The 26,742-nt window shown below is 36.2% G+C and overlaps 2 protein-coding genes and 1 long non-coding RNA gene across 4 annotated transcripts; 2 read left to right on the plus strand and 1 right to left on the minus strand.

The window, feature by feature from the left end:
• The first annotated feature begins 8,287 nt into the window (after positions 1 to 8,287).
• On the plus strand, positions 8,288 to 17,752 carry LOC132034921 (uncharacterized). 2 transcript variants are annotated; one of them, XM_059425257.1, is made up of 11 exons: positions 8,288 to 8,538; positions 9,808 to 11,750; positions 11,826 to 11,915; positions 12,074 to 12,538; positions 12,873 to 12,969; positions 13,061 to 13,225; positions 14,375 to 14,598; positions 14,704 to 14,797; positions 14,885 to 14,937; positions 15,017 to 15,110; positions 15,209 to 17,752. In XM_059425257.1, the coding sequence occupies exons 1-10, from the start codon at positions 8,400 to 8,402 to the stop codon at positions 15,089 to 15,091; spliced, it is 3,345 nt and encodes a 1,114-aa protein (XP_059281240.1). In that variant the 5' UTR covers positions 8,288 to 8,399; the 3' UTR covers positions 15,092 to 15,110; positions 15,209 to 17,752. The 2 variants fall into 2 exon arrangements, with proteins under 2 accessions (XP_059281240.1, XP_059281243.1); XM_059425260.1 differs by having other exon boundaries at positions 8,289 to 8,538; positions 14,378 to 14,598.
• Positions 17,753 to 19,776: 2,024 nt separating this feature from the next.
• LOC132034934 (uncharacterized) lies at positions 19,777 to 20,698 on the plus strand. Its single transcript, XR_009409158.1, has 2 exons — positions 19,777 to 20,390; positions 20,488 to 20,698. It is a non-coding gene; the product is annotated as an uncharacterized LOC132034934 (long non-coding RNA).
• Positions 20,699 to 24,080: 3,382 nt separating this feature from the next.
• LOC132034940 (BURP domain-containing protein 3-like) lies at positions 24,081 to 26,510 on the minus strand. The gene is made up of 3 exons (XM_059425272.1): positions 26,351 to 26,510; positions 25,980 to 26,091; positions 24,081 to 25,147 (listed from the first exon to the last, which is right to left on the minus strand). The coding sequence occupies exons 1-3, from the start codon at positions 26,387 to 26,389 to the stop codon at positions 24,360 to 24,362; spliced, it is 939 nt and encodes a 312-aa protein (XP_059281255.1). The 5' UTR covers positions 26,390 to 26,510; the 3' UTR covers positions 24,081 to 24,359.
• Positions 26,511 to 26,742: the final 232 nt, after the last annotated feature.

A 26,742-nucleotide genomic window follows, 5' to 3' on the forward strand; every position in this document is an offset into this window, starting at 1 on the left:
AACAACTTTACCAACATCAAATTAAGCTAAAACACAACCAAAAGGGTGTTATAAATACCTTAAGCAGTGCATACAACCCAAGGACCACGGCTGAATTAGTTCAACTTCTCCCTCAATCACTATACAATACCATAGGCTTGCTACTCTTGTAGTTTCCAACTTTCTTTATGGAAGATTTGGTTGTTTTCCCTTGATTTTGGCCTTGGAACCTTAAGATTATCAAGAGAAGGGTTTTGGGGGTGTTTTAGGTCTAGAAGGAGTGAGAAATACGAATTAAAACGAGCTATAGGCGTTTGATATATATCAAAATGTTTCCATCGCCTCAAGTGGGTCCCAGCGAGGTTGACTGCGCAGTCTCGCAAAAACGCAAATATCTCTCCGTTCTGATGTTGTATGGGTGAACGATTTAATGCGTTAGAAACTAGAATCGTAGAAATTTAATTTGATAGGTGGATCACCCCATAACTCCAAGTAGATTGGGAGAAAAGCTCAGTGACATCTGACCCAAATTTAAGCAAACTTATGAACGTAACCTGTGACGACTTTTGTGGACTTTTATTTTACAACTCATTTAACTTCAAAACTTAACACACGACTATCATATGAATAAAATACCTCATGAAATGGCCTTCTTAACATGTTAAGCACCCTTAGTCTTACCTCAAAGTACGGGTTATAACATTCTCAAACTTGCCGACTTTCAGCGAAACTTATTCTTTCCGATTCATTTGACGTCCAACCTGCCCAACACTTACCGAACATGATTATAAAATCTTATATACATAAGATGATCATGTATAATCTCTTATGACCTCGACGAAAAATTCACTTTCTTAATCCACGTCGATTAACTCACGACGAAACTCAACGTATAAAAGTACAGGGGTGTAACATCCTTCACCCCCTTAGGTACATTCGTCCTCGAATGTTAAATTAGTTTCATTATCGTCTTGAATGTCAATGTTATTCCATATATGCATAAACTCATAAAACAGCTCTTAGCTTGCAGCATCGATCTTCACATCTTAGACTTTTGATACTTAGGAGGTTTGAATGTTGTGTGTCTCGCCTCTTTCTTTATCGCAATTTCCAGTAGATTCTAACAGTAGTTCTTCCTTTGTCCTTTATCGCATTCTTCTCGTAATTCTTCTCTACTTCCTTACCAGAGCCCTTGCTGTTAACTTGGTCATTTCCTTTCACTTCCTCTATTAACTTATTTCATTTCGCTTTCTTCTTACGTCACTATGTTGGAATTTCCCTACACTTTATTTCCTTATATAACATTTCCCGCTGAACTTAAACCTTACTTGAGGCTCTTTGCTTACCAGTTCACCATTTGAAATTGATTACCTATCTTGGATGTTACTAACGCTTTATTTGGGTGGTATCATTTTCGTACGCAAGTCATAACCGAATTCTTCCCACCTTAGATGAACCTACTGTCTGATACTTCGTTATTCAACATCACCTCCTCGGTCCTTGGAGCTCCTCTTGCTTCTAATTCCAGCATCGAACTAGGTAATCTTTCTGCGGCTTGCAATCCTTTTGAAATGGTTCACTTCGTCCTCGATTCCTTATTTATGAACAATGATGTCGACTTCTCTGTATGACAATCCTCATGTAATATAGTCTAAAATTGTGTCTTTCTTACTAATGATTCGACGTTCTTTGTCTTTACTCTCTTGTCCTACCTAAACCTTTACTTATTTTTGAATACTTCTCATTCTCTTTTGACTGCGTATAGGTCATATTCATGTCCTCATAACTTACGATCCTTCTGAACTGGTTATTTAATGGCTGTCTCTTCGTCACTCACACAAATCATATTCTCCCAAAGTTCTCATAAGTCATGCTTGGTCGCACGTTCCCCCTCATAAGGCATCGTTTATAGCTCGTAATATCTTAAAACTTGGGTCCGCGATTTGTCGCCTATTAGGCTTTGTCATAATCTTAATGCATCAACTATTTTCTACTGATCTCTTCTTGATGTCCTTTGAGTATTTACTCAATAGCTTAAAGGATGAATCGGTAGCTATTTGCTTACCCTTACTCTGTTTGATATCGTAATGTGTCGCTCATTTTCCACGCTAATTTATTATGGACGCTCTTCACCGTTTATCCTTTCTTATGTAGTCATCGTCCTTCCAATCATTTACTAAATTATTCATGCGATTCTCTAGTCATATAGTTAGCAAGCACTTATAGATATACCTTCTTGCCATATTGGATCAACATTTACTATATAAATAACTCTCTGCACAATGTCCATTTTTATGCTGATATTAATACCTCATATCCATCCCTTAATTATGTCTCATAACTGGTTCTATCTTATTGCCATTTAGGGATTTCCCATCTCGCTTTTGTCCTCGAATCTGTACCTTCTGACATTTCATTATCATATCGCAATATGTTAACGTTGTTTTATAATGTCTAGGGTTAATCTCTACATTATCATCTGTACTCTAACAGTTACTAACTATATAGCAGATTTCTCTTGTCATAATATTTCTTGCTACGATTTCAGATCTTGAGGGCTTGCAACATATAAATCATTTCCCGCATAAGTCATCTTATCCGAAACAGCCCATAATTATCCCATAATTCCTTTCCAACATAATTTTTAACCATGGCGTCTACTTCTCTGATATTCTGGTGTACCATTGATGTGGCAAAGTGTAGTCCTTTTGGGGATCTCTTAGAAGTCCAATGGAATCGTCGGAGGAGGTTAGAATAGGTTTAGAGTTGTCCTTAACTAATATGGAGAAATGAGGTACTCAATAATTTTATCGTCTCGTGTCTCGATTGAAATGATCACTTATTAGATATCTTTGTCGTCCCTTCAAAATCTCAATCGTCTTAAAGTACCCACTAGAATTCTTACCTAACACCGAAGTACTCAAAGGGGTGCAGTTCCTTCATACTCTACTTATCGAAGTTGTCATATCGGGTAGATGTTTTGTTATTCACCCTTTTCTTCAAACCTCTCTTCTTCTGTTCATAACATGTTTCTTTTCTTTTAATCACATACGTTTCGTATATTCGGTACTCGCTTTTCGTCATCCCCTTTACCTTGTTGTTTCTTCTTATCTTGCTTCCAACTATCATATTATTCTATATCTTTGTTTCTTTACTTATCCTTCCTTTCGTATTGATAGTAATGACCCCTTGTCATGAAACCATCCTTAGTAAATTTTAAATTCCATGAAACCATTTTCTCAGTCTAGTGCCCTCTGCGTTGCTAAGGGTCCGTAGGGCTGGTCTATACAAACATATATGCTTTTATCCACAATCATAGGCCAAGCTCTGACTTGCCAACCTATGTCCATACTATATCTACGTATCGAGTTCGTCTCATATCTCAGTCTTATGAAAATACATAAGGATCAGTCAACTTCTTCTTAATGTATAAACTTCCTTCGGAGCGACTTGTCTCTTTGACTTCCACATTATATAAACACTCACCTCTTTCTCAACTTTCTGGTCAGAAGAAACATATTACTTCCTCTTTGCACCCTTATATCTTATTCTCCTTTACTTGTTACACTACCGCACTAACTCTTCCGGACCTAAGGCCATCTGCTAAAGTTTGTACCAAAACTGGTTCCCACTTCACCTCTAACTACTTATTCCTTTTATTTGTCGTAACAATCTCACCTGTAGTGCGCACACTTACCCAGTAGTTATCCTTAAGTTTCGAGAAATTTCGGCAGAGTTTCCTCTATAATCATTACTATCCCAAACCTGCACACAGCCCAGAAAATGCATCTAATACCTCACAAGGCCAAATATAGAAGCACATACATACAACTCAACCATACAGGGCTTGTTAACATAAAAAGAATATGACGCAGTAAAGCTCATCTGATATATCACATCTGAACATCTTATCACAAAACTCCAATCAATCCTTTACACAAAAGCTTATATACTTACAAATCATCTGTCATGTACATAATCCCTTACTTCTTTCTGAAATAATTAACAATCACTTCTGCATTTCACCGCCGATGTTGACTCAAACATTTTACAAACTTACCTGAAGCACTCTAATATTCATTAAGAGGGAGGCTTTACTTTCTTTTTAACACTCGAATTCTGAAATTTCAACAATCGAAGTCCTTACCTTGATCCTGCTCTGGAACCTTGATCCGGTACAAATCGATCCAACGGTAGTTGGGGAAGTTCTCCCTCCTGTTGTCCTTCTACAGGTTGTTCCATGACACCCATTCCTTCTACGAACGTACCAACTATACTGATTTTTCTCGACTTACTGTCACTTTCATTTGAACCTTGTTCCACAGATAACATCAAGCTTGGATTATTTGAATTTCCCACCTTACCTGTCGATCCTTCCTGAACCTCAAATGGGTCTGTCTCCCTAGAAGACACGACTTTAGATGGATCAGTATCAATAGAGGGCAAGTCCTCAGATGGATTTGTCTCATAAGAATAACTCACTTTTGAAGCCCTTGAACTAACAGTCTTCCTTTTTCCCGTAGAAGTCATCTTCCAACTACAAAATAATCAAGGTTAGGATTAAGAATCTCATATCCTGCAACATGGCTCTATCGCACGATCTAAAATAGGAAAAGAAGGTAACCATCCTAAATGTCCTACAGCCTCATGTTTATAAGTGTGGCGCGTAACACACTCATTAACAAGACTCTACTAGACACGGCTTGCAGACAACCCTAGGACAGAACTGCTCTGATACCACTTTTATCACGACCCAAACTAGAGGGCCATGACGGGCACCTGACCGTACTAGTCAAGCACCATCTGACATACATCTGTAACATAAACATAGATGGGCCGATAGGGCCGTCATGTGATAATCTTACTGACTCATGTAAGAACATGCCTGAGCATATGATAGCCTGTAAAACATAAATATGTAAACTCACTGAAATATTTGAGCAAGCCGACAAGGTTGCCGTGTACATTTATACCACAAGACTATGCATCTACTGACTATACATAACTGTCTACAAGCCTCTACTGAAGTACATGTCATAACGTGGTCGAGACAGGGCCCCGCCATACCCACATCTGCATAACTATAACCATGCTGACTCACAAGTAACTCCAGAACAAGTGGAGTGCAGTAACACTGGCCGCTGAGCTGATATCCTATTGGATGGATCACCAACCTATATCTCAAGACCTGCGGGTATGAAACTTAGTCCCTCAGGCAATAGGAGAGTCAGTACGAATAATGTACCGAGTATGTAAGGCATGAAAACAACATATATAAGAGTCATGAAAGGAATCTGAGACATGAGAATCAATCTGTATATCTGAATGTATCTCTAAGACTGTATATCTGAAAATGGCTTTATAGCTCTGTATAACTGAAAGTGCCTCTGAGGGCATATGATATGCATTCTTTCTTTCAAAAATCATATACATATATCATAACTGTTAGTGCTAAGGAACGTACAACCATATCCATAAATGTCAGTCTTTGCGGAACGTGTAGCCCGATCCATATATCATATCATCCCACGTCCGGGGTATCATCATAATCTGCCCACTGCAGTGGTATGCACATCTACGTGGCTGCCCGCCGACTATAACGCGGTGCGGTGTAAGAAAATAGTTGTGCATATATATAAATGCATGAAAGACTCATAAAAGGATGCTCTGAACTCCTTAGGGTGACATAAGATCTCCCAGTAACATAAGAAACTAGTTTGTCAACATAATAGATCTCTGGAAGCTATAGATATCAAACATATGAAATCAAGGATACAATGAACCCTATGCTATCTAGGAATAGAGTCTTTGGAACTCGCTCATTTACTTCTTTCGTTCGTATCATAAGGATCATGCCAAAAGAATAAAAGGGATAGCCTTAACATACCTGGATAATCTCTTTCGCAATCCACAATCAAGCTTAACACAATCCTCTTGCGTCTACAATAAGTGAAAGGATGTCATCATCAACATATAAGGTCGCAATTATCATACTTTGCTAATCTTATAACCTACGAAAAATCGGGCAACACCTCCCCTGTTTATACTACATCCCAAAGGACACCAAAGGTCATTAACATCCCAACAACAACAATCAACAATAGCAGCAACTACAATATAATCCAATATAAACCTCTTCGACTACTTTAAGAATCATATCGAGCGGCAAGCTCGTTTAACGAATAACAAAGCGTCATTCAAACCTAACTCTCCTTTCATAATTCAGTCTACACCCTTCATAAAATTATTCATATATATTTACCATATCATATTTAGCTCAAAATATCCTTAAAATGTATTCCAAAACAATCCATACTCCTATGCCTCATCCTTTACTTTCTATTTGTAGATTTCATATATTTTCTTCTCCATTTGTTCCAACTAACACATGAATAATCCCAATAAGCTTAGTCACAATATATTCAGGTTATAATCCACAATTTATAGCCATTAGAAGTCATATTTAAACATTCAAAACGGCCCCTACAAAACATTGGCTTAACTTAACTTATTTCGATATAGTCTTGCGGTGTTTGGCCTCAAACAACTTTACCAACATCAAATTAAGCTAAAACACAACCAAAAGGGTGTTATAAATACCTTAAGCAGTGCATACAACCCAAGGACCACGGCTGAATTAGTTCAACTTCGCCCTCAATCACTATACAATACCATAGGCTTGCTACTCTTGTAGTTTCCAACTTTCTTTATGGAAGATTTGGTTGTTTTCCCTTGATTTTGGCCTTGGAACCTTAAGATTATCAAGAGAAGGGTTTTGGGGGTGTTTAAGGTCTAGAAGGAGTGAGAAATACGAATTAAAACGAGCTATAGGCATTTGATATATATCAAAATGTTTCCATCGCCTCAAGTGGGTCCTAGCGAGGTTGACTGCGCAGTCTCGCGAAAACGCGAATATCTATCTGTTCTGATGTTGTATGGGTGAACGGTTTAATGCGTTAGAAACTAGACTCGTAGAAATTTAATTTGATAGGTGGATCACCCCATAACTCCAAGTAGATTGGGAGAAAAGCTCAGTGACATCTGACCCAAATTTAAGCAAACTTATGAACGTAACCTGTGACAACTTTTGTCGACTTTTATTTTACAACTCATTTAACTTCAAAACTTAACACACGACTATCATATGAATAAAATACCTCATGAAATGGCCTTCTTAACATGTTAAGCACCCTTAGTCTTACCCCAAAGTACGGGTTATATCATTCTCAAACTTGCCGACTTTCAGCGAAACTTATTCTTTCCGATTCATTTGATGTCCAACCTTCCCAACACTTACCGAAGATGATTATAAACTCTTATATACATAGGATGATCATGTATAATCTCTTATGACCTCGATGAAAAATTCACTTTCTTAATCCACGTCGATTAACTCACGACGAAACTCAACGTATAAAAGTACAGGGGTGTAACACAAGCTTGAAATAATATGTTAGAAGACATAAAACTATTCAAAAATTTAAGAAATATTTAGAAATTACATTACAAATAAATATTTTTATGTATAAAATAATTTTAAAAAATTGAATATATGTAATGTCGGGCTGGTTTGGTTCGATTTGATTTTTTTTTAGCTAAAACCAAATCAATTATGATCAGATTTTTTTTTTCAATAGCAAATCAAGTCAAACCAAACCGTTAGTCGGATTTTTCTCGATTTGACTCTGAATTTCTATTTGGTGCGATTTGTCGATTTTCTTTGTACGCCCCTAATCGTGTTAATGGTTTATTACAAGAAAAAGAATTGGGAAATACCACATATAAACTTTTTTTTCCCTTATTCCCACAAGAAAATTATTTTTCTGATTGTTGATGAACTATTTTTCCAAAAAACTATTTTAACCAATAAACATGGCATTATAAGAAAATTGAAAAACCTCATACCAAACACACACACCTAGAGCCCGTTTGGATTGGCTTATAAGTTCTTCAAAACAAATTTATCAAATTTTCAACTTTTTTTTAAAGTTTGGCCAAACTTAAAGTCATTTTTGTCTTAAAATAAGCCTCAAAAAAATAATTCAACCCATTTTTACTATGCTTATCTAAAGTTTAATTTATAAGTTAAAAATAGCTTATATCAAAAAAATAAGTTCAGCTACCCCCAACTAATATTTTTTTTTTTTTTTTTTTGCTTATAAATTACTTTTTTTAAGCCCGTCTAAATAAGCTCCTAATGTGTTCCAAGTCCTACAACTAGTGGGGCAAAGTGAGTTCGGAATAACCGATGATTAAGAAACTAAAAATAAAAAAATATAAGTAGCATTTCCGTCAGCACGAGTATTCGTGTCCTCGTACATTGCCTGCCCGTCGCATTATCAAAGCTCACAACTTTATATTGAGTCCTCAATTGTTTCCCAAATCCAACTTTGAACCCATCAATCAACAATTATTGAATAATGAGAACTCGAAGTGCCGAAAAGAGGTCTGCCGGGAAAAATCAAATCCCTGCCGAGCCGGTGGTTGCCGAGCCTAAGCGTACTCCTCCCTCTAGGGCTAAGAAATCTAAGACCCTCGGATCCAAAACATCACCCGCAGGTACTTCACAACTCCAAACACCTTTTTTATTTCTTTTATTTTATTCTTCCTGCTTCCTCTTTTCTTTTTTTTTTTGTTTTTTTTTTGTTTTTAAATTTCACGGGATACCTGCTCCTCCCAGCAGCGGCAGGTACCAGATAATTCTGTCCAGCAAGGCTAGGATAGATGAGAAGAAATTATCTAGTATCTTTTGTTGGGATTGGGGGGATTATGTGAGCATCGAATAAATGTGAAAATTTAGGGTAATTATGTACCAGTACTGGAAGAATTTGCTGGAATATAGAGTAATTGACGTAGATGATACTTGATGTATATCTGAACTCGTTCTTTGTTGGCCTTGCATGTTGTTTGGTTGTGGTTATTTGCCCTTTACTGCTTAAACTTTATGCTTCAAAAGCATGGTGGATTAGGTTTTGGGGTATCTATTGGGTTTTTGTTGGTCGTTGTACTTCTTCAAATGTCCTCTTTTTAGTATGCCCTGTCATGTTGGTTTCTTTTTTCTATTTACTTTGAAAGCTTTTACTTGAGCCGAGGGTCTATTGGAAACAACCTCTCTACCTTCTAAACTAGGGGTAAGGTCTGCGTACACGCCACCTCCCCAGACCCCACTTGTGGGATTACCTTTGGGTATGGTGTTGTTGTTGCTGTTTTTGTTCTATTGCTTCGATAAGCTTTTTTTTTTTTTTTTTGGTTTGTGGGTTGGGCCCACAGATATAGAAAGGTTAAAAGCTTGCCTGTTGGAATGTGATATTGTAATCTTAGCAAGTCATTACCTCCTTCAAGAAATGAGAAAAGGTCGTGATTTGGAACTAACAATATCTGTGGGGGCCGCAGATTTGTAGAAAAGATAATAGCTTGCCTGTTGCCATCTTCATTACAAAGTAAAAAGATGATTATTTTTTAGTTCCAAGTCGCGACCTTTTCACATTCCAGTTTGTTGGATTTGTTCATTGGATATTAGAGAGGCCTTTTTGCCTTTCGACTTTACAAACTGTACCTGATTCAACATAAACAACGGCTTAGAGGGTGTTCGGGCAAACCTATAGAGTTGGTCAAACTAGCTTATAAACAGTTTTTAACTTATCTACGCGTCTGGTATACACCCGAAGTGCTTATAAGCAAAGTGCATATAAGCTATGCGTGAAGTCACCCCCAACTTATGATTTTTCAGCTTATCAGCAATTTTAAAGTTTGACAGATACGTGATTAGTTATCATGTTCTCTATTTATCAAAGAATGTTATCATGTTTTCTATCTTTTTTCATGCAGTTGAAGAAGCAAAAGCTTCAGATGCAGATGGGGCTGCTCAGTCAACACCAGTAGCAAAACCCGCGTCAGGTAGGAAAACTACTGGAAGGGTTGCGAGGAAGGTGGTAAAGAAAAGTCCTGCTTCTTCTAAAACTACTTCGGATGAAACACCTATATCAGAAGGTGCTGGAACGGCAATGCTTGAAGATCCTGTCGAAGAGAAGGATGCAGAAGATTCAAAGGAAGATCATGTCAAAGAGATAGATGCAGCAGAATCAACGGAATGTGTCAAGGAGGGAGAGACAGAGGACTCGAAGGAAGATCATGTGAAGGAGAGAGATGTACAGGAATCAAAGGAATCTACCAAGGAGGAAGAGACAGAGGACTCAAAGGAAGTTGACGTGAAGGAGGGAAATGCAGAGGACTCAAAGGAAGATCCTCTCAAGGAGAAAGATTTACAGGGCCTAAAGGAAGATGCAGTGAAGGAGAAAGATACGGAGGACTTAAAGGAAGATATTCTCATGGGGGAAGATGTAGAGGACTCAAAGGAAGTTCGCGTCAAGGAGAAAGATGCAGAGGAGGCAAAGGAAGATGTTGTCATTGGGGAAGATGCAGAGGACTCAAAGGAAGTTCCTGTCAGGGAGGAAGATGCAAAGGATCCAAAGGAAGATCCTGTCGACAAGAAAGATCTACAGGACCCAGAGGAAGATTCTGCTAAGGATAAAGATGCAGAGGACTTAAAGGAAGATATTGTCAAGGAGGAAGATGCAGAGGACTCAAAAGAAGATGCCATAAAGGAGAAAGATGCAGAGGAGTCGAAGGAATATGTTATCATGGGGGAAGATGCAGAGGACTCAAAGGAATATCGTGTGGAGGAGGAAGATGCAGAGGGTTCAAAGGAAGATGCCGTGAAGGAGAAAGATGTAGAGGACTCAAAGGAAAGTCCTTTAATGGAGGAATATGCAGAGGACTCAAAGGAAGATCCTATCAAGGAGGAAGATGAAGAAAACTCAAAGGAAAATCCTGTCATGGGGGAAGACACAGAGTATTCAAAGGAAGCTCCTGTTAAGGAGAAAGATGCAGAGGACTTAAATGATGCAGGACCAACACCCATGGATGAGACAAATGAGGAAATCAAAGAAAGTTCAAACAATTTAGTGGCCACAGCTAAAAATGTTGGTGATTCCGTGATGGAAGATCAAAGTAGAAACAAGGAGGATCAGGCAGTTAATTCACAGGAGGAACCAGCTAAAAATACTTCAGTGTCTCTAGATGAAGTAACTGTTGTCAATGATGTGAGATTGCCAGAAGAAATTGACCACGATGTGAGAAGTTCAGAAAATCAGGGACCTACTGTTGCATATGTCAAATCTCAGGAGCCTATTATTGAGGATATGAAATCTTCAGACAAGCAGGAACTTGTTATTACAGAACAGAAATCTCAGGAGGGTGAAGGATCTATTAAAGGAAAAGAAGGATTGGAGTTGAGGGGAGAAAAGGACGATGGTTTAACTCCTACAGGGGATAATTTAAAGGCGGAGTCTGCAGAAGATAGAATGGAGGAAGATACAGATAGGAAGATGAAAGGAAAGGATATTTCTCTTGACGAAGCTGGTGAAGATAAAATAGAGGCTTTTGCTGATCAAGAGAATGATGAAGAATTTGGGGTAGATGATGTATCTGAGCACTGTGAAGAAGCTGAGACATTGGAAGATGAGCGTGCTCAATTGAATGCTCTTGCAAAGGAACGAAAAAAGAGGAAAGAGCTGGAAGTATTTGTTGGTGGGTTAGACCGTGATGCTGTGGAGGAGGATCTGAAAAGGGTGTTCCAGCATGTTGGGGAGGTAATTGATGTTCGAATGCACAGAGAGTTGTCAACAAACAAGAATAAAGGATATGCCTTCGTGAAGTTTGCAACTAAGGAGCAAGTTAGCCGTGCTTTGGCTGAAATGAGAAATCCAGTTGTATGATCTTTTCCAATTCATATTTGTATATATTTGGAATTGCACTATAATTCTAAATTATCCTTTTGACATCAGATACGGGGAAAGCGATGCGGGACTGCTCCAAGTGAGGACAATGACACCTTATTCTTAGGAAACATTTGCAACACATGGACAAAGGAAGCTGTAAGTGATATAACTAATATCTGCTGAATCATGTTTCAGGATAACTCTGTTTAACTTCAACAGTGCAGGAATTGGTTTCTGCAGGATTGTTAATATTCAATGTGCTCAATTTGGGTTATTAAGTATCTCTTGTTAACTATGATCTGTGGCTATGGCAGGTGAGACAGAAGCTGAAAGATTATGGTGTAGAAGGTGTTGAAAACGTTAATCTGGTGGCCGATCCGAAACGTGAAGGTTTGAGTCGTGGCTTCGCGTTTCTCGAGTTCTCTTGTCACAACGATGCCATGACGGCTTACAAAAGACTTCAAAGGCCTGATGTTGTTTTTGGTCACTCTGAGAGGACTGCCAAAATAGCTTTTGCTGAACCTTTACGTGATCCAGATCCAGAGGTAATGGCTGAAGTGAAGTCAGTATTTATTGATGGACTCCCTCCTTATTGGGATGAAGATCGCGTCCTTGAGAAGTTTAAATGTTTTGGGGAGATTGCAAGAATCACGCTAGCCAGGAATATGTCAAGGGCAAAGCGGAAGGATTTTGGATTTGTTGATTTCGGCACACATGAAGCTGCTGTTGCTTGCATTGAGGGCGTTAATAACACAGAGCTGGGTGATGGGAATTTGAAGGTACTCTTGACTTTATGTTGTTTTAAGTGTTTTGTGCTGATGTCATACTCTAAAGCTTCAGAATATACAGAATGCTTCCGGTTTGTGTATGTTGATGAACTTCTATATATAACCTAATGGGTGTCTTACTAACATATATTTTGCTCTTTGAGTGGATGGTGGTCCTTGTGGAAGGGCTATAAGTTGATGTGGGACTGTTGCTATTCAGTAGTGTGTATATGAGATAAACATGCAAAAACCGTTCTCACATTAGCAACGATTTTGGTGTTATGGCTTTGTGGATTGGTGAATGCTCACACCTTTGTTCTATTACTTTTTCACTTTGTGCTGTTAGGCAAAAGTGCGAGCCAGACTTTCAAATCCTCAACCAAAAACTCAGGCCGTGAAAGGTGGAATATCTGGAGGGTTCCGAATTAGCCAGGGTCCCCTGGGTAACTCTATTAAATTCTATATTTCTCTATAAGCTGTTCAAGAAAGTTTCCTTTGTGCATGACCTAACTGCAGTATGGACCTTGCTTTCAGGAAGGGGCTCCCCGCGGGGAGGACATACTTTTGGTAGAGCTAGTATTCCGCGTGGTAGGGGCTTTAACCCTCGTGGACCTGGTCATGGCGGTAGAATGGGCTTTGCTGAACACGAGTTTGGTAGCCCTTATCCTCCTTTCCGTGGAAGGTCAAACTTTGGACGAGGTAATGAAAATAACAAACTTTGTTCATCTTTATTAAAATGAAAATCGCGTCACTTTGTGCGTGTACCCCATATCTATGAGTACGCAATTAAAAGAATCACAGAAATATTATTACACACTATATTTGAGTTATAAAATAAAATGTCAAAGGAAAAAGTATAAGTTCCTGAAAGTAAGGAATGTTGATACTACTTAGGTATCTCAATAAAGGAAGAAATCCTGCCCCATAGAAGTCCTCAAATGCCTCACTATCATTTCTATCTTTACCCTGGATGTCTTATTGTAATTTATGGTTGTGCCTCCCATTATCGAAGTTATTCAATTGTCTTCTTATTATTTTTTTTTCCTTTTTTGGAGATTAATTAGATGAATATATTTGATATGAAGAAATTAAATTATAAGGTTGTAATACTAGTGCTTCCTTTGGTGCCATACAATTCCTTATTATTGCAGCTTTTGGTGAGACTCTTATGCTTGAACTATAATACATTAGAATAATTTCATAGCCAGTTTCGCTATCTCTACACGCCTTCAATAGTTAAATCACCATAATTTTATACATCCAAATTACCATAATCTTACATTTTGTACTTCCGATTCAAATATATTTTATAAGCCAAAATCTTACCTAAATATCATCTAAAAAATTCTAAAAAGCCAATGTTGAAATTTGAGATGATGGGATATGTTTTTTGTGAAACTTGAAGTTAACCTGGTAAAGCATATAGGTGGATTCATGCTCCGGAATAAATTCTCAAAACATTAATGAATTATCAATTGAATATTTCAAGACTAATTTTTAATTTACATTTTTTTATATTTACATTTTTGTTCAAAAATGTTATAAAAGTAGTCTAATTGAAGGGCAAAAGATAGCTCAACTTTATGTTGGAATTTTGGTCTTTGAACTTTTTACTTTCGTTTCTACTTTCATAATAGCATATGTTACCTACATAGAATAGATCAAGTTCTAAATCTTCTGATATGGTTGAGTTTAAGATAATCGTAGATCTTAGTAATCTCTGCTTAGCTCTTCTCATCTATTTTCCAAGTACATCACACTTCTCCCTTTTCATGGCTACTTCTTATTATCAATCATATCATTATATTTTCACGAAAAAGATCTCAGTAACTTATCTTACTAATTTAGCAGGCGGGAGGTGGAATTTCAGTTGTGCTTATCCAGTACCTGGTGGTCCAATGTATGTTGATAGAATGAGGCATGGAGATAGAGGCAATGCAAATGATGCCTTCTTTAGGAGACAACAATTTCCTATTGAAGGACCGAACAGGCCATTCATGGATAGGCACTTCGAGGACCGTTACTACCATGATAACACTGGCCATGGGTTAAAGAGGCCCTTCTCTATGACAGTAAGCTGGAATTTCTCTGTTGCTCTTCTCCCTGTTATCATCCTAGGCCAAGGAGCATTAGATGAGTGACAGTAATAGATTACAATTGACCCTCTTACTTTCTAGGACCCGAATCCGGATTACTCGGGGCCTAGCAGACGTCCTCGGTTTGATCATTCAGATTCTGCAAGTTCTCTTCATGGGGATCGTTATAGTAGAGGTATGGGGTTTATCTGCAGTTTTTGTCTTAGGCTGCTTGTTTGTTAGATCCATTATTATTTATGTATTTAACTCTCTTCTATGTTAGATAATTTTCCTCCCGGTGGAGATCACTACACACGTGATTATTATGGCTCTGATGTGAGTATCATGTTTCAATTCATGTTTCTTAGTGTTATGCAACCCTAGTTGTGATATTCCTTTCTTTGAAATCTTGCAGTATGGCAGAGGCCCATATCCATCTTTCTATGGAGGTGGTCGTCCACATGGGCGTGGTTATGGACGTGGTTATTAGTAGTCTTGATGAGCATCTGGTAAGTTGGATAATGGGATGCTTTATTGTTCTTTATAAATACTTACCTTACCTCATATTGTTAGTCTCACTAAGTTTGCTGTTACAAAACTATTTCAGGTGTCTTCAGATGGTAGAATGTTCTTCTTGACAATGGAATGGGATTTTTCTGGTGCTGCACAAAAAGGAAAGAGAATCAGTCTTTTAACTTATTCCCCTATCATCTAATGTTTATCTCTGTTCTTTTTCCCCCCGCTGTAATTCTCGCTTTCGGCTGTCCAAAGTTCAATCTTTCTTAGGTTAGACTCTGCCTGTTTTTTGGGGCATCAATCCGGACACGTTACTATGTCTGTTAGAGGGAGCTTGACTAGTTACGAGCTTCTTCTGCTCTAGATAGAAGCAGCATTATGGGGAAGTGGATATAACTATTAAGATAAGTCAACTTTCCTACAAGCGTTTGTTTTTGTGAGAATAGTTACATGTGTTGAGACCTTCGTTGTGACAGATTCATATATGGGTGTTACTTAGTGGTCAACATTCACATACATAGAGAGGCAAATTTGCAGAGTCTTTTAAAATAATGATATTGGGGATATTACCTTGATGGCATTTGTGGGATTTTGTATGTAGGTTCAAAAATTCAGCACTACTGTTAAGGAAAAGATTCTCTTAAGCTAGACTCTTGTAAAATTCGTCAATGGAGCAGTGATAGTCATCGAGATATTTCAGTCTTTCAAGAGAAGAAGAGTAGCATTTGGTTTCAATTATGAACAGTATTTGCAAATTGCTATGATGTATTATCTTGAAGAGATTTGCCTCATCATTGTGATGCATTATGAGTGACTTTGTCTACTATATTGTCTTGTGGGATCGCCTTTGGCTCAATGTATTCTCATGGTTGCTCTGTAATGGAAATATGATGTGGTTATAGGCCATTTTACAGTACTGATGAATCTGGTGTATCTAGAGAGCCACCTAAGCTTTTATATCATATCATCAGGTTTCTCCAAGTTTGAATAAAGTGTTAAGAGTTTTACTTTGAAGCGTCAAAGAATAGAGCGCTTGGTTGGCTTAGTAGAAATTCTTTTTTCCTTTTTCTGATGGTGAAAAAAAGGTGTATTACCATCAATATTAGGCCCTGATGGTTGGTCCTATAGAATTCTGTTGTACTAAATGGATGAATGTCCCTGTTCAAGCTTGAAGATGGAAACTCATAGCTCCCAATATAGAGAATTTTGAGGTTTGGCTTTTTCTTTTCAATTGTTGACAACAATTTATGTAGCCTTGGGGGCCGTTTCGTTTGGTTTCTAGGAGATATAATTTCCACATAGAAATCAACCAAGTTTATATAATGTTTATTTGGAAATCCAGGAGATTTAATCTCCACATAGAGATCAACACTAATTAATACGATGATTGGTTGATCCTTTTTGTTTTACTCATAAACAATACCTGCATAAGTTATGTGAGAATCTAGGTATTATTTTATGCTAGATAGAATGTGGAATAAGAATGCATGTATTAGTAATGCTAAAATGACCAAACACCTCATAATAGTAAAAATCTTTTATTTTGTCTAAAAACCAAACAAATATTTTAAGTTAGACATTGTATACTAATATGTAATATATCAAGCTAAACATTCAACAAGAGATAAATCTTGCAATTATACAATCTATGCATTAAAATCATCTGACATTACTAATCCCCGCGTTATGATCACATTATTGATCTTTGTTTTAATAATCCTTGCATGGTAACAACCCCTTAGTGTACTTGCTAGATATGCCCCAGCTTGGAAGCCTATTATTTTTTCTGTATGATCCATAATCACACATAGTATTTTCCTTGTTAATCAATTGCGTGTTTGTTTAGCTGACAAATAATGAGAAATGGGTTTGGGTCGGTGGTAACACTTTGATATATGGAAATCCACCTTTCTTTGGGTTAATACATACGGACCCCTTCAAACTTATCCTACTTTTTCCAATTACACAGTTTAAGTTTGCGAAGTTCCTAGTACCCTACTGAACTAGTTCGAAGTGGTTTTAATACCACCTTTTGCGACCAACTGCAGTTTTAACAAAGGCAGTGTTTGTCACATACCAATCATGTTTTGCCACATAATTTTTCTTTTCTGTCCTAGTACTGTTCTTATTATTCTTTTCAATTTTTATTCCACCATCTTCGCCGCATCTTCTCCTCAAACCAAACCACAACTTCACAATATCTGAAAATACAAACTACCACTAAATCACCCTCATCTTCTTCTCAAATCAGCCACCACCAAACCCCCACTATAAAAACAACTATAATTGGGCCACCAAATAACCTTTGCACAAAATCTGAAAATCAAAATCGTCGGAGAGTGGTCCTTGCCAAAGAAACTGAACCGTCAAAAGGGAAGAAAGAGAACAAGAAAAGAAAATGAGAGGAAAAAAGGAGGTGGTGGAAGTGGCGGAGGAGGTCGTTTTGATTTAGCAAAACACGAAGAAAGAGAAATAATAATAAAAAAAAAAGAGTAAGGAAGAAAAGGGAGGAGTGGTGGAGGATGTGGTAGGGAGAAGATGAAAAGTGAAGAAATAGTAACAAAGAAAAGAAAAAGAACGAAAAGTAAAAGAAGGAAAGGAAAAAGAGCTAAAAAGATTAATGAAAGAAATGGTAGAATACATAATCTTGGGGCTTCTCCTGCGCTCCTAATTTTGTGCAAACACAAAAAGTGCAAGGTGTCGAACTAGTTCAGGGGCTACTAAGACCCCCCTCAAACTAAAAGTGTGTAATTGGAAATCAGGGACGCGTTTTAGGGGGATACTTATGTGTTATCTCCTTTTTTTAATTCTTTTTTGGTTGCTTTGTGGTGGGAAGTTATAAATCTAGGTTAAGATCACCATCTGTTTCGAAGTGCAGGAAAATTTGGTACCATGATGTGAGCCTTTGGAGCTTTTGGTGCTGCTCTCTCTGTTCCTCCACTCTTCTTCTTTTGATTAATATGAACAGTTTCCAGTTCGAGATCCATTCTGCTGATGTGGTATGCATCATGGTGGGTTCTTTAGTCCAGTAAAGCTAACAATTATTGCATCTCTATTATGGACTGGAAATTTTAGAGTTTATGCTCTCTGTTGCAATGATATTAATTACTCCACTGCATTAAACCTGGTCATTTAGCTACTAATATAGGAATGGGCATGGATGTTCTCATCTTCTATTACATATACCATCTTTTCAAAGTTCATGTTTGCTGCAGTAGAGGTTGTTCCAGATTATATCTCTATACCTTTTTGTTTGCTATAATGGGAGTAGATCTTTTACATGGTGTCTGTCTCCTTTACATGATTAGTTTCAGATGTGATTGATAGATGTTGTCTGTGAGTTAGGTGAAGATTTTTCGGCTGTGATGGTCCAGTTTTGTTCTTACCTCTCTTTTTCGAGTCTTACGTTAGGTGAGATTGTGTTCATCGTTTCCATGAAATGGCAGGTGATTTTCCAATTCAATCTAAGTGGTCCAGTCTTGCATCTTCTATTTACTCTCTTTTTGGTTGATGCATACGTAGGATATTTATTAGATAAACCGATAACTGAGGTTTGTTATTGGTTGTAAGTAATTCTTTTTTGCATTCTTGTAATTCTAACTGCATGTGGATTCAATTTTAGTACACTGCTAAAGTGAGTTAAAAACTGTAGACATCACATTGAGCGTGTTATCTCTGAGCTCTCGATTACTTCATTTCTGTGGTTTTTTCTTCGCAAGAGATTAAGATGTCAGAAGTACGATACATTTATGGAGCACGTGCAGATCAGGCTTGTGGAATTCGCTGGTTTTGTGTTTGTGCCATTCTTAATTATTTGCTTGAAGTGGAATATTAGAAGTAAGATAGCTGATTCGTGCAGCTCTGTTTCTTTAAAAATGACGACCTCCCCGTGGTTACTGCGGAAAGCATTAAAGTAAGAGCCCGTTTGGATTGGCTTATAAGTTGCTTATAAGCTGTTTTTAGCTTTTTGAGTGTTTGGCTGGCCAGCTTAAAGCCATTTTGTGCTTAAAATAAGCCCAAAAAATTAATTGGGCCCGTTTGGCTTAGCTTATAAGCCAAAAAAAATAAGCTGGGCTACCCCATTTTTTTTTTTTTTTTGGCTTATAAGCTGTTTCCAGCTTATAAGCTGCTTTTTTTAAGCCCACCCAAACAGGCTCTAAGACCACAAGGGTGATATAAGTGGTTGAGGGAAATGAGTAACAATCTAAAAGCCAGTTTCAACTGCTAGCTACCACATTTATTGTGAGCTCATATGCTCTAAATCTTGGGGTACAGGATTACCCGGCCCTGGTGTTTGTGGGCTGTAGTGGTAATTAGTTGAGTAAGATGCAAGCTAGGTCGATATTAAAAAAGATAAAACCTGGTGCTGAGAGGCTCAAATTATGATTTGAGGTCTGCTAAGTGAAAAGAAAAAGAATGGAAATGACAAAAGTTGCATAATCTTATATCTACTAAATTTCTGCCAACTTCTATATTTGTATTAATTGATGCATTGACATAGCAATTAGCAGCGTGTTGAGAGTTGCTTGCCTTCAGAGATGAAACCAAAATTCTAAGCAGTTTGCATGACTTGAACGGTACATGCATCACTAGTTGCGTGCTGATCTACCTTTACCTACCATGTCCCATTTTTAGCACTCGTGAATGAGTCTCAATATAATGCAGGGGAGCAGATTGTACTGGGCCTAATGGCTTCATCGTAGAGTGCTCGGACAAAAAGGGTTCTGGTTTCGAACCTCAAATTATCCTTTGTGATATCCATTCTTGTTCTTCATCAGTATATGTCTCTTCAAATGCTTCAACCATCTCCTAATGCAGATTTTACTTGCATATTCGAACTTGGTGTTTTTTTTTTTAAATTTTTTTTTTTTTTAACCAAGTCTTAATAACTTTGCTGTTGGTTTATTTGGTGTACTCTCTTAAAGTTTTTCTACTTTCTAGGCTTCTTCGAAAAATCCGTAACCTTCAGTGGTGGGACTTTTGGGTCTTCTGTTTTACCATTAGCAGCGTCAGCGATTTTGATGCATTTGTCGTTAGTTAGAAATGTGTTTAGTACAAAAATAAATCTGTTGTTTATCTCATCACTTAGTAGCTATATCTGTTTATATACATCGGTATGCTATTATTAAAACACGAAGCGACGCGAAAATGATTTATTTAATATTTTGGATGACTTGTTAGTTGTTACATAGGTAGTGTTTTGTTTGTGTAGGCTGGTCCAATCTATTGCTCTTTCCTTATGCGCATTTCGCTGTATGGAATTGTAATCACAGGTACATCCTTTATAACTTCTTGGTCTGCCCAAGGATTAACTAATTATTATTTGGAAGGATGTAATTTCTTAACTGCCGCAATTTGTACTCCTAATAGTTTAAGAACAATCATTGCTGTTGTTATGGAGTCCTGAAGAAGGAAATTTTACTAGTTTGTGTCGATTGGGTGGTCTGTGGACTTTTGTTACTGAGCTTTATTAGGCCATGAAATGTTGAGATTTTTTTACCTTTTAAAAATAGATTTTATATTGGATAAAATTGTAATTTAAGTATTTGTTTTATATCTATAAAAGATGAGATTAATTGGATCTTGGGCTATTAATCTTATTTGAATTACGTAGGAAGTGATAATATTAGGACTCTGAAATCAATCAAAATTTTACAATAAATAATTTTTTTATATTTTAGTCATGTAATATAACTTTAATACCTTTCACATTATTTCTTCTAATATTTGGGATTTGGAATCAATAATTTTTTTATACTAAAATGTAGAAAGTTAATATTGAGTACTTTAAAATTAATTGAGATTTCAATTACGTTGTCTAAATCATTTTCTTATTTTCAATTACGTTATCTTAATTATTTTTCTTATTTGAACAACGTAACACACACACGCAAACACACACACACACAGATATATATATATATATTGTATGATATTTGAAAGCTATACTCAATAATTCGGACAAATAACCGAAATAGTGTTAGAGAGAGAAGTGGTACGCTGGCACTTTTTTTGTTTAAAAAAAATTATTTTTTTATTACATAGGGGGTAGGGGAAGGGGAAATGGGAAAGGGGATTACAATGTGGGGATTCGAACCCTCACCAATAAGGTGAGAGTTCAGATAGCTAACCAATTGAGCTATTAGATTCCTACTGGTACGCTGACACTTGTTATGCGTTTGGCCATTTTATTTGAAATCATGGTTTCATATTTTGATTTCAAATCAGTATTTGCTTATAGAATTAGCACAAAATTTCATTTTAATTTCATATTATGATTTCAAATTCTATATTCTCCAAAAGTAGGATTTGGGATTTCATATCATGATTTTTAAAATTTCTTAAATATAAAACGTGATCCATAAGTTTATATTTTGTAAAAAAAGACTCATCATATTATATTTTGTAAAGGGAAAATTTCAGAAATGTACAATTCGTTGACTTACATTGCAAAAATATAGCTCAAAGCTTACATTGCAAATATTTAGCCCCAAAATACTTTTATACAATCTTATACATTTATAAACAAAAGATAGGTACATTATGTATATAGGTGTATGAAACTGTATAATGTGCATGTATATACACTAAAAGATATCATTATATAATATTGCGCATGAAAAAATGAACTTATACACATTTATACATATTTATGCATAATTATACAATATTATATAAGTGAGTATAAATATAGATTTGGATTGGTTTTGAATAAGAATTGCACTTTTATACAAGACATATATATACCAATTATATACACGCACGAGCTTTTCTGAAAAAACGTCGATACTCTTCCAACTTAGCTCCTTATTTCGGAGACTTCAGAGGACTCGAAGCTGAGTAAGAAAAGCAGCATAGAGATCCAAGAAGAGGAACTGTGGACCCTGAAGCCTCTGAAGGTCAAGCAAGTACTTTTCCTACCTAGTTATATATGTAGGTGTATAAAAATGTATAATAGTGTATAAGATGTGTGTATATTGGTGTATATGCGCCTCTTATACACTATTATACATAAACTAACTCCAACACCATTAACGACGGAGTAGCAGCAATCACACTATTATACATAAACTAACTCCAACACCATTAACGACGGGGTAGCAGCAATCACCAGTATCGTCGGAGTTTTGTTCTCCGACGAACTCCAACGACGTCCGACGAGCAGTCTTTCTCCCTCTCTGTTCATCTCTATCTCTTCCTCGATGAGATCACGCTGAAGCTCCGGCGAAAATCACCGGCCACTAGTGGCGGATCTAGGATTTGAAATTTGAGGGTTCCCACCCATCTCAAGTTAAAAAATAAAAAAATTCATACATGGTGACCAAGGGGATTCGAACCCTTAATCAAGAGGAACAAAGCTTAAAAAGTTATTTTTCTACCACTGAACTAATATCACACTTTGTTAATGGGTTCCCAATTCGTATTTGTTATATATATACTAGATTTTTCAATACAAATACATAAACCGCGCAAATGTATGGGGGTTCCCGAGAATCCCCATATAGCACACTAAATCCGCCCCTGCCAGCCACACCACCTCACTCACCACTGCCAGTTTTGTGTGAAATTTTCGGTGATCGAGAGAGAAGAGGCAGAGAGGGAGCGAGAGAGAGAAGGAGGAAGAGGGAGTGAGTCATTTTTGTAAGATTAAAAAAGGTGAGTCTATTTTGATAGCATTGTTACCCTAATTAATATACAGTGTAATTATTCCTTTTTGTAAAACAAGACTCCTGCTCGACATGGAGATTGGACGTTCCACGTGCATTGATTATTTGAAAGAATAGCTAGCTACTATTATTGTTGATTTTTAGAAAGTGGATCTTTATATAATTATGGGTATGTAAAAGTTTGTAATAAAATGTAATCGTGAGCATTTATTTATGAAAGGAATATGGAGATGTAACTTATTAATGTAGCGCCTTAAGATATTCCAATTTCTTATTTATGAATTATGATTTGCTCATTTGGTAAGACTGTGTAAGAGTTGGGGAAGTTTTGATAGCTTTAAAAAATTGTGGGGTTTTCATGTTTATGAAAAGAATACAACTTAAAAAATTCAAATTGCATGTCCGAGCAAAATTTCAACTTCAAATCAACGTGATTTCAAATCATGATTTGAAATCATGTCCAAACGGGACTTGCGATTTGGAATCATGATTTCAATTCACCCTTTGTTTATGAAATTTGCACAAAATTTCAATTTCAACAATTCATATCATGATTTCAAATCTCAAATTATTCAAAAAGTAGGATTTGGGATTCCAAATCACGATTTCAAATTTTTAAAAATGTAAGACTTAGACCCATAAGTTTATATTCTATAAAAAAGATTCATAAGTTGGTTAATATATTTTTTAAATGTAAAATTTGACTCAAAGTAACAATGTTGGTTCGTTTTCTCGGTCATCTGATTAGAAATGCATGCTCGACATCAAGAGATTGTCAATACAACGTGGGAGGATTATAAAAGAGTAGTAGCACTACGATTCATGTTCAATTTTCTTTTTTATCGAACTAAAGTTTGATGACTAGATGTTATATATTTTAGAAATGCCTTCTAGTAGCGTATCAACTTTGTTATGAACTATGGTGCTTATCTGGTAAGATTGTATAAGAATTAAGAAAAGTTTTGATAGTTTTGAAAATTTGTGGGGTTTTCATATTTATGAGGAAAAATACAACTAAAAAAATTCAAATTACATGTCCAAACAAAACTTCAACTTCAAATCAACTTGTTTCAAATCACCGATTTCAAATCATGATATTAAATTATGTTTAAACGAGGACTTATGATTCTGCGACACAGATTTAAAAGTGAAACATATGATTTAATAACATTAATGTGAATATTTAGAATTGGGATAACATCGAACTTTTGCATCATGCTCGATCGCGGCTTTACCTTAAAAAATGTTCACAAGGCTATTGATCAAATGGACTCATATGGGATACAAAACAAAAAATACCTTGAAGCCAGAAATCATTTCCATTTATTATGATAAAACATTACAGAAAAAAAACAAGTACCAGAAAGGGTATAACAGGAGTATCCTTTAAGGGCAATCCAGGTACATATTTATGTGCACTCACTGTACTCGATACTAAACTTATGAATGCGAGACATGTCTTTTAATTCATACACACGTTTAACGCTTCAACTTTAGTTTCTAAACTGCTAAATTTAAATTGTTGGTTTGATGTAAACACCAGACTAACACATACCCTTATTAGGCTTTTTCAAATTAAGGGAGAAAAACGATTTGATCATCTTGAAGAAAATGACAAATAGAGGGATCTCCGGGCATAGCCTTAAGCACTACAAAAGGCAATCCTTTGGGATTCCAAAGAGATGTATCTTCGTGGCATATTGATACTGCTTTAACCTTTGTTCCATCAGCACCAATCATAGATACCACATATGTCTTTGTACCTGGTCCGCCATGGCAAAAATGCACTGCATATGCGTAATTAAGTTTGTGGCATATCATGTTAGTCCCATCAGCTATCAGTTCAACTTCTTTAATGGTGTATTTTTGCACCATTTGATTTTCCCCTTGTACCTCTGTTGTAACTACCCGAATATTGTTTGTTCCAAGCATGAATATGCCGAAATCTACCATAGACTCTAAAGAAGTTGCACATTTTCTCTTCTCTCCTTTCATCGCTGGCTCTTCACAAACTTTGACTGTTTCCTCGATTGTTTTAGCATCCTTTGAGTTGCTATCTATAGAAAAATGGTTTAGAATTTGAGGGATTTTTTCCGGCGAGAAGGGAATTGATTCCACAAATTCGCGAGGCCAAAATGGTGCTTCGTTTTTATTTTTCAGAGAGGGAAAGTTGATGACTTTTCCTTTCTCCAATTCCTTTTCAAAGAAATAAGGTTTGTAAAGAAAATTATCTTGATGATCGCTCTGGGTAGGGCTTTCATTTGTTATCTCCCGAATCTCTTCATCAGTAGCAGCATGGAAAATCCAGGCTCCATGTTGGTGTAAACCGTAGTATACTTTCTTCTTTGTGCGAGTCTCATCCTCTGTAGTAACACAACAATCAATTTTCTTCAAATGGTTGAATATTAATGACCAAATTAAGTGTCTCCAATGATTGTTTGTGTTCAAGAAAAAAGAATTTGATAGCTAACAAAATGGGCATTCATCTAGCCAAAAACAACTTGGAAACAATATGTGTACCGGTCATATGAGTAGTTACTTTCGGTTGTTTCAAATTGGATTACAAACTCTCATGAATAAATATGTAAAGTTGGATAATATAGAGATAAAAAAGTGCAATAGAGTAATAATCCAGGTATAAAGCTATTCTGTTTTAAACATAAAATTGTAAAAAATTAAATACGTATGACAGTTGAAGTTTGAAGTTTGTCTAAGAAACTTTTGACCATACTGGAAGTAGCTTAAACACACCTAATTGACATAAATATAATTAAGTCAGAAATGCATTAATACATATTTGGAAGACAAGTCAAACCACGCAAATAATGGAAGTTACAGATGTTGTGCTTTCTCTCACTCAACATGTAAACAATGATTAATTAGCTAACTTTTTTCATTGTAATGATAAAGTAATTAATGAATCTACTTTTGATAAAGTAACTGAAATTTGTTCATTATAATAATAAAGTCGCATATCTCTTGTCCCAATTTTATCGGATGTCCCTGAAAGAACGTCTTATATCTTTTGTAACATAAAAATAACTGAACTTTACCCACTATGATAATAAAATTGCAAAATTTTAATATTGCAACAGTAAAATTACAACATTTTATCCAATATAATTTTTAGATGTTGTGATATACATTGAAATTAACTCTCTAAAACAAAATCCATTGAGATGAATTAAGACTAACCTGCTTGGGGAAGGAAATCTTTGATCACTTTGGGAATTTGAGTGTTAGGCAATTTTATTTTCCAATAAACCTTCGGAGATATAGCTGCATGAGTACTTGCTATAAAAGCAAGCTACATATATAAAACAATAAACAATTTTTTTTTATCAGTATCGTCCATGATTAAACAATAACAAGCTTTTCCATTTTCGAATACGTCCATTTTTCAAAGAGTAGTATTGTCTATGAGCATATAAATTGTGATATTTTATATGCTCATATATAGTACTCTTTTAAAAGTGCTCGACTTTAAACTTTTCAGAATGAAACGATGAGGAAAATGAAATAAATTGTGAAAGATAGGACAAAAACCATATAAAAGTACCACTCACCAGAAAAACGGTGAGCGAGTAGAGCACCTGCAACTTCATTTTTTATGGCTATAATAGATTGTAGAATAGATATAAGACTAAAACTAAAAGCTTGGATGAACAAGAACGGAAACTATATTTATAGGCATAGGTTACTATCCACTTAGTGAAAACAGAAATTAGATATTTGTGCTCCTCTTCATTAGAACAATTAATGAATTGCTGACAGCCTGACATCAATGGTCATGAAACTAAATATTATATATTATCTTATGCTGAACCCTCTAGTGTGTTGAACTTGAATTCCTCTAGAACTATTGACCACATAATTAAATGTGGAAGGTCCATCATCTATCAATAGTATTAATATTAATTAGATAATTATTGGCATGAGCGGAGTTAGTGTACCGCAA

Source organism: Lycium ferocissimum, chromosome 2, assembly GCF_029784015.1.
Source record: "Lycium ferocissimum isolate CSIRO_LF1 chromosome 2, AGI_CSIRO_Lferr_CH_V1, whole genome shotgun sequence".
Lineage (NCBI taxonomy): Eukaryota > Viridiplantae > Streptophyta > Magnoliopsida > Solanales > Solanaceae > Lycium > Lycium ferocissimum.